The sequence below is a fragment of the Antedon bifida genome, chromosome 4, assembly GCF_963402885.1.
Source record: "Antedon bifida chromosome 4, ecAntBifi1.1, whole genome shotgun sequence".
Taxonomy (NCBI): domain Eukaryota; kingdom Metazoa; phylum Echinodermata; class Crinoidea; order Comatulida; family Antedonidae; genus Antedon; species Antedon bifida.
Genome location: NC_136229.1, coordinates 34,023,503 through 34,031,484, shown reverse-complemented (window position 1 = coordinate 34,031,484; position 7,982 = coordinate 34,023,503). Strand labels below are relative to the sequence as shown.

At 36.5% G+C, this 7,982-nt stretch overlaps 2 protein-coding genes across 2 annotated transcripts; one reads left to right on the top strand and one right to left on the bottom strand.

Annotated features, from left to right (window-relative positions):
• The first annotated feature begins 134 nt into the window (after positions 1–134).
• LOC144840731 (uncharacterized) lies at positions 135–2,311 on the top strand. The gene is made up of 3 exons (XM_078696716.1): positions 135–485; positions 1,010–1,111; positions 1,236–2,311. The coding sequence occupies exons 1-3, from the start codon at positions 398–400 to the stop codon at positions 2,255–2,257; spliced, it is 1,212 nt and encodes a 403-aa protein (XP_078552842.1). The 5' UTR covers positions 135–397; the 3' UTR covers positions 2,258–2,311.
• Positions 1,553–6,518, bottom strand: LOC144840729 (uncharacterized). Its single transcript, XM_078696714.1, has 6 exons — positions 6,214–6,518; positions 3,676–5,505; positions 3,407–3,568; positions 3,119–3,307; positions 2,812–2,944; positions 1,553–2,673 (listed from the first exon to the last, which is right to left on the bottom strand). The coding sequence occupies exons 2-6, from the start codon at positions 5,497–5,499 to the stop codon at positions 2,384–2,386; spliced, it is 2,598 nt and encodes an 865-aa protein (XP_078552840.1). The 5' UTR covers positions 5,500–5,505; positions 6,214–6,518; the 3' UTR covers positions 1,553–2,383.
• Between the last annotated feature and the right edge of the window lie 1,464 nt (positions 6,519–7,982).

Sequence of the window (7,982 nt, the reverse complement as noted above, 5' to 3'; positions counted from 1 at the left end):
TTTTGTGTTGTTTTGCATGGAGAATTTCTTGCTAGGATTTGATTGGAACAAAATGCTCAACCATCAACATGTAAAAATAAAATACTAGCCTTCTAAATTAATCAAATGTATGTATAATCATGGAGAAATAAGTTAGGAAGGAGTAACATCGAGAATACATCAAACGAATAGGCCACCCCGCCGCTAATTGGATTATCTGACTGTTACGTAACATTTAATTGCCGTTGATCTGTCGCTTGTTAGATTTGAGCATGCGCATATCCATTGCTTTCATGTGACGCGTCATCAAGCGAGACTCGTTGTTGATGCTGATCTACACACGCGGCGACCATACACACAGCAGAAGAATAATTATACCACACTCGATACATTTTGTTTACGCGTTTTATTTATCATTATGGATTTTTATGAATTGGAGGACGAATTGGAACCCGGAATTCTCGAGGAATTGAAGTTTGCCAGCGAACATGAAGACCTGGAAAATGGTATGCTAGGTTAAAACTAGGCATTGCATTTAAGTTTAGTAGCTAGGCCTAGTTACCTGAACCTCTTCTCTTTTAAAGAGGCCTCGTCTGCCCCGGCCCACTCTAGGCTGTCTACACGACCGGGTTGATTGTAACAACGATAATTCTGAATTCGTTCGTCCTCTCTAGGCTAGGTAGTATTTTTGTAGTTTTTCTTTCTGTACGCCAAAAATTAGCCGCCCGATTTATTGATAGGTCTAGCTAGGCTAGGCCCTATAATCTATCCATCCATGGATTTCCCCCTATAGGAGGCCTAGGCCTAATATATCATTAATTTTATTGCACAATCATCAATAATGCATCATTCATATTATTATATTAATTATGAAGGCACGATTATCATCTGATGCAACCAACTCATCTATGACCTTGTCAAGACCTCAAACCATTAGTATTAGTATTAGTCTGTATTTTTTAGATAAATTATTATTTTTCATTCTTATAGGACAACATGAGTTAATTTTCAATTTTATTATGCTATTTAGGTATGGATGTTAGTGTAGGCCTACATCCAACTACTATTACCGCAACCCATCAGAAGAAGGAAGTGTCAACAAACCCAGCCAAAAACCAATCAAGGAAAAAGAGTAAGGATTTTGAACGAATGATAACATTTTATTTTGAACATTTCATCTTTACTATATTAAATGCATTCTCATCATTTATTAAAACTGTTGTATGCTCAATAATCTTTCTTTTCTGTATTTTCAGGCATCAACCGACCCTCCAATAAGTTTAGTGAAGATGAAGCTGTCAGCAGGGTTAATGAATACGTTGATGCTGCTTTTACCATGTTAGCGAACGATCCAGTATACAGCAATGACTTGTATCCAATAGCTCGTCAAGTGAAAAAATTGGCAAATGATCTGCAGAAGCACTCAAATACAGTCATTATAAAAACATTTTGGGAAGACAGTACAAAATTACTTTGGAAGGTAATAACATCAGGAAACACAAAGAAAATGAAACCAGAAGCTGATGAGATGATGTGCCGGGCATTTCACCAACACATGTGTACAAGTTTGGGAAGGTGGGTCACCCTGTTAAAGGAGCTAAATGTCAACTCTGATGGGCAGCATGTAAAAACACTGAACCTATTTTTGCAACGTACAATGTTAAGGTTAATTCTAAATGATAAGCATAAAATAGATTTGCCACATGAGGAAACGGTAACTGACATCCCACAGTTGGATGTTCACACAGAAAAGATAATTCGGTACGTTGCCGGTTATGTGCCTTATGCGCTTGTGAAAAGATTTCGAAAGGGTAAAAGTAGTACTGCCAGAGCCTACTGTGATGTGCTCACTAAGTGGCAAGTGTGTAGTACCAACGTAACCCATTCCTTCTACGACTATTCCAAAGAATGGATCGACAAACAAAATAGATCAGGTTTGTTTGTTGTTGATGATGATGTATATCTGTTTTTTAGAAGCGTTGAAATAGAAACAAGGCAGCATTTAGCTACAAATAAACTTAATACGATGTTAAATAGTAACTATCTGGCTGATTTGTATGACCGTATTATCAATAAGGAGAATGTTCAAACTTTCTGGTGCAGAATAACCAGAGATACACTAGGTGACAATGCTTCTGCTCAATTATTACAAATTGTAGTTAGATACTGGTTGAAAATCAGAGCTAATGCATTCCTCAAGGTATACTTGAATTTAAAGAAGGAAAGCGGCAAAGTTTCAAAAAAGGGTGAAAAATCTCTCAGAAAAGAATTGTTGTAATATATACTATTTTGTGTGTGTGATGAAATAAATAACGACAATAGCTAAATTAAATCTCAATTGTATTTTGGTTGGTTCTGAAAAGAACCGTTTGGTTTGAAAAAGTTTGCTGATCATAAATATCATTTATGCATTTGGTGTCTTCTTCCTTTGAAGAGGTGAGTCATCAATAGTTTGGTCAACAATTTGGCTGCGGCAGTTGCCTCTCCTGGATGCCTTGGAACAGTTCGCAGCTACATACAGTGCATGCATATTGTGGCCAAACTGCATTGATGTTGGGTTTGTGTTACTTCCACCACATCCTCTCTGTTTACTGAAGTACTGTTCCAACGGATCTTGATTATACTTCGCACTTAGAACACACTCTACCCCTGGCAGGTCCAGTAGTTTTTTAGTCAACTCTACAAACGAATTAACTGTTGATGGCAAAGAATAAAAATTAATATACTTATTATTAATTCATTTTTAATATACTTTGTCACTCTTGTGATGTCAGAACTTTTGATTAATTATTAAACAAAGTCAGCTGTAAAAAAAAAACGAAATGTACTTGCTTGTTATCTCAAGTCCATCAAGTGTTGCGGTGCTTAATAACATCCTCTTTTTTACACTCTTCTCTACATCTTCAAGCGCATTCACCTCGTCTTGCCATTCTTTAAAGAAACCCAGGAAGTCATCTTGCAACCACTTAAAAACATCAGAACAAAAAATAGTGGCAATTATTCCTTCGATTAATACAAAAATTATAGATATTTCTCAATGTATATCCAAATGCTAATTGAAATTGAACAAAAACAATAATAAGCCCAATCATGTCCCATGTTCAATTTTTTTTAAATTTTCTATTTAAAAAAAATGTACCTTAAAACGCCAGTCATCTTTTGTCCTGTATGGCTCCATAGCTGGTTTTCTGGATCGTTTGCCTTGGAAAAAACTAGAGACATTAAGGCAATCAAAAAATTGGTCTACCATTCTAACAAATTTGATAGTGGATGTCATGTCATGTCGATCCATAATCTCCATTGCATTTGCTGTCGAATTGCTTAACACCTGAAAATATGAAGAAAATAAAAAACATTCATGAAAAATTAAATTACAGAATTGTTTGCAAAAGAACAAGGGCTGAACACAAAACTTGCAAGTAATTACCTGTGCAGCCAAGTATACCCGCATTCTCAATGATGGAGTAAGGTGGAGGTGTTCATGCGTCAACTTGTGGAGCATCCTCAGCCCTGGACATGTGTTCTGCAATTTCACATCCCATTCATAGGTGTCAAGAAAATGACTCCACTTGATGTCTTGTTTGTTATACTTTAAATGAAGAACATTTTTAGATTTAGAAATAAGTAAATATCATTTTCAACATGCTATAATGAAATTGGTATTTTCAATGTGGTGTATGATCATACAGTACTTACATGAAGATTCCGTGTCTTGTTATTGTAGCCAGAGTTCTCTACATTGTTTCGAAGCGTCTTTATTAGATGCGGCACATCACTGTAGAAAAAAACACTGCGATCTGGGTCTCCCTGATGCGATGTCTTGAAGACAATGGATGAAGTGGTAGATGATGGTGAATGCAGTCTGTAAAACTTCCTGTTCGGAGTGGCACCATCAGAAACCATCGCATGAACTACAAACCCAGCTACTTCGATCATCTCAACAGCTTCCCACATTGCCATGAACAGATCACAACTAGAAGCTCCAGTTGTTGGATAGTAGGCAATTGGAACATGCAGGTTAGAAAACAAACCCCGGATCATCAACACCAGAACATGTGAGGCAACTGGGATTTCTTCTTCACCTCGACATCGCCGCTCAAATGAATGCATCTCATTGGCTAAGCTGCCTACATCTGTTGATCCAACAACTTTGCCAGAGCTTTGTGAAAAAACCAATCCTGATTTTATCTTCATTTCATCAAATAATAGCACAACATGTTTTTGCAATTCATTACCTTCTTCATATAATTTGAGGTCTGTTACAACTCTACTTAACATCTCATGGCAAAAACCAGTTGTCACACCAGCAAAGTGGCTGTAGGGTTGGAGTGTGTTTGGATGAGGCAGCGTCATGAATCCACTTTCGCGAATTAAATTATAAGCTGACGGAGACTTGCTTTGGATAGCAATGCACCAACGTAAAATTGCCGGGTGCCAACGCATCTGCTTTCCCTTGCCCATAGATGCCAGTTGCTGCTCCCACAAAAGCTTTGCTGACGGATATTTACATAATAAACTCTCAATTTCAGGTTTTCCCATTTCCATTGTGTCTTCCATTAAGTGAGCTGCATTTTCAGAAATTAATTTGCTTTCTAGCATGTACATCTTGGAAACTTTATTCTCAAGGGAACCACTCTTTCTTTTCAACCGTCTGTAATTACATTGTAATGTTGCTGCTTTGTTCTGCAGTTGAGAATTTGATAAATACTTGTTGGCTACCGTCAGTGAAGACTTTTCCTTGCAGGAAGCACTTCGCATTGATGATAAATCCCCACGATAAATTCGGCAAACTGCGCACCGCTTCAGATCCTCAGCAATTAGCAATTCACAGTCATTATGTCTAATGGTGTTGCATAAATAGACATCTTTTGGTGTTATCCTTATAGGAATCTGCCCTTCTGGTCCTTTTCGTCTCTCTATCAAATCTAAATAATCTTCATTGCCTGCACAGATTTTAGCACTCCTCAATATATCACACAGCTTGGTGAACTGATGTAATGGTAATTTTTTGTTAAAGACTTCTCCTAGAATAGGCTGTGCTTGCAATACAACACCAGCAATGACAACTCCCCATGTCGAATCACTGTTGACTGTTAACTTGATGACAGCATCACCAGTTGGTGAAAGTCTAATTATTAGTAATTCATCTTCATGTGGAAACAAAGAGACAAGGCTACATTTTTCTGCTTCCTTTCTGTAATCGTGAAGATTGGTAGGAATCTCCCCATCAGTCATACAAGACGCACATTGAGAATCATTGAATTTTGCAATTACAATATTGCACACTTTACTGCGGTCCTTGCTGTGGCCTTTCTTCCACCTTTTCAGTTTTTGCACACAGGAATAACAAATAAATGGTGGGTGGATTTCTGGATCATCATTATCAATATCTAAGCAAAAACATGACTTGATTACAGACTTGAACGCGTCCTTTGTATAAGGTGAACGATCTGAAGGAATCGCCCTGGAAATTCCACAAAGTCGACAAGTAGGTTTCAAACAAACACTGTGTCCTGTCATCGTTCTCTGAAAACAAGAGCAATTTAATTTAAATGGCGAATGATGACCTAGAGTTGTTGTCCTAGTAGTAGTACTATCTAGGCTAGCTAACTAAAAATAAATACCTGCTTTTTTTTATTGTTAATGTTATTGAACATAGTCTAATTAGGCCGGCCCTAGATAGTAGTATTGGTATTTTTGGCATAACCCTAGGTGGTAGATTAACATTACCTCTATGATAAATAGTACATAGAACAATAGGTAGGCCTAGGTCTAGCCTAGCTAGTAGGACTAGACCCTAGCTAGGAGTCGAGTACTTTAGTCCTAGCCTAGCTAGTAGTAGTAGTAGGCCTACGAAAGTAATTATTTTATGGCTAATGTTAGTTATTATTTATTGGTTTAAAATTTAAATCTAAGACCTAGCCTAAATTAAACATCGAAACAATAACTGCCCTAGACCTAGCTAGGCCTAAGTAATACAACGACCGGTGGACCAAAATAACTACGACCGGTGGAACTAACTCCGGCTATTCGGTTCGGCGGTCGGACAGATTCGATGCTTTTCAATTCGTTGTATGTCAGCCGGACACCATCGGAAACTGTCATGCAAGGCATCAAATGAAAGCTACAGCTTTCCTTTATTCATATAACTAAAACTTAAAACTCCAGTACAAAGGGAAACTATTAAAATACGTGTTTGTTTCGTTGTTATATTCAAAATAATGGAATACTTACAATTGAAGAAACAAGTAGTTATTTTTGGTTGATTTTAATGATTTAATGACTGGTACGTTCGCAAAAAAATTCGGAATCCGAATACATAAAACACGCATGTGAATCCTTGTTGACAATTAACTGCGCATATGCAATGTGTTTTTTGTTCGTATTTATGTACTCCACTGTTAGTTAGACAGGGTATAGGGGTTGCTACTTAGCGGCGAGGAGCCTTGTGTGTAAGGAGATCGAACCGAGATAACGCGGCGGGCGGTCGCAGTGCAATTTAATAGGAGTCATTTGACCATGTAATGTGCTTAATTGGATTAAAATCCATGCATTACATCGATGTTACTCCTTCCTAACTTATTTCTCCATGGTATAATGAATACAGGAGTAGTGCTTGGAGGCCCCTTATGTGTGGCCCACTGTCTTCTCTTTTTCCAACCGAACAACCCCAATGTAAGCACCCATTTTATTTTTATTTTTGTAAAATTAAAATCTGAATATAATATATTTAAGAAGCATTAAATCATCCTTGCTTTATGTAAACTTTTTATTATTTAATGACAAATGTTTTGATATATAGTACAGAAAAATGGTGAACATAAATCATGTAATATTAATAAGATTAATAAAAATGTATACTTTATGAGTCTGTTAGTGTTTGATTGATGGTAACAAAGGAACTTGGGAGAGACTTACAGTTCCAACAAATTGTAATTTAATGAATTCATGCCATGCTTGTTTTAAAATGGGTTTCATAAACTGTATTATTTATTTCTATTTCAAAGGTAAATGATTCCTCACACACAGCATAATGTGCATATTTTTTCATTCCATTACATACACCTTTTCTCTGGTTGCTCACTACTGGACTATTGGATTAAACTACACATACACACCTTTGTTTTAACATTATGTTTAGAGATAACAATCGCTTCAACCAAGCCCTACCAAGCCCTGTCGATTATAACCAAGCCCTACCAAGCCCTACCAAGCCCTGTCGATTATAACCAAGCCCTACCAATTATAACCAAGCCCTACCAAGCCCTGTCGATTATAACCAAGCCCTACCAAGCCCTGTCGATTATAACCAAGCCCTACCACCAGTATAAAGTGTAAATTATACAAATTAGGATATATTTAGAGTGTTAATTGCCTATGTCATCGGCATTAATAAATATAACCGAAGAAAGGATTGAAAATGGTAAATACAGAGGACTAATAATACTTGAACTGAAAAAAACTGTTACATCATCAGGTACTGCGATCGGTAATCTGCCATACGATTTTTGCTGTCACTTTTTGCACTCCAGTGGATGATAGTGAAAAAAAAAGAGCGCACATGTGACTCCATGGATACACACATTACTGCTGCTCTACTCTATGATACAATATACATTCCTTTCATATTATTTAGTTAAATTTTACCTTGTTTTTGACTGATTTGAAGTTTATACATCCTTTATTTACACTACTATTGAATTATTATTGAATTTTAATGTTCTTAAGCAGTTTAAAAACTGCTTAAGAACATTATTTATAATAACTGTTCCGGTAGAGTTGAGATTTGCACGTGGTAAATAATGTATTATTTGATAAGCTCATAATATATAATCAATCTTGACATTTACAGTTATTCATAATTGATTTATTTAATAATTGTGAATGCACAATATTATAGTTTATTATTATTGATAGCTTTCACAAGAAATGCAAGCCACAAACCAGTGAATTGTAACGGTGATTGCGTCAATCGGACACAGTTTGCGATTATTTTACACTTT

What these genes read in the sequence shown, in the direction of transcription:
- LOC144840731 (XM_078696716.1), top strand. Translation starts at nt 398, where the DNA reads ATGGATTTTTATGAATTGGAGGACGAATTGGAACCCGGAATTCTCGAG. An exon ending in ACATGAAGACCTGGAAAATG is followed by an intron (nt 486 to 1,009) that starts GTATGCTAGGTT and finishes TATGCTATTTAG; the next exon opens with GTATGGATGTTAGTGTAGGC. An exon ending in AAACCAATCAAGGAAAAAGA is followed by an intron (nt 1,112 to 1,235) that starts GTAAGGATTTTG and finishes CTGTATTTTCAG; the next exon opens with GCATCAACCGACCCTCCAAT.
- LOC144840729 (XM_078696714.1), bottom strand. Translation starts at nt 5,499, where the DNA reads ATGACAGGACACAGTGTTTGTTTGAAACCTACTTGTCGACTTTGTGGA. An exon ending in AAGATGACTGGCGTTTTAAG is followed by an intron (nt 2,945 to 3,118) that starts GTACATTTTTTT and finishes GATGTTTTTAAG; the next exon opens with TGGTTGCAAGATGACTTCCT. An exon ending in TGATGGACTTGAGATAACAA is followed by an intron (nt 2,674 to 2,811) that starts GCAAGTACATTT and finishes TGCCATCAACAG; the next exon opens with TTAATTCGTTTGTAGAGTTG.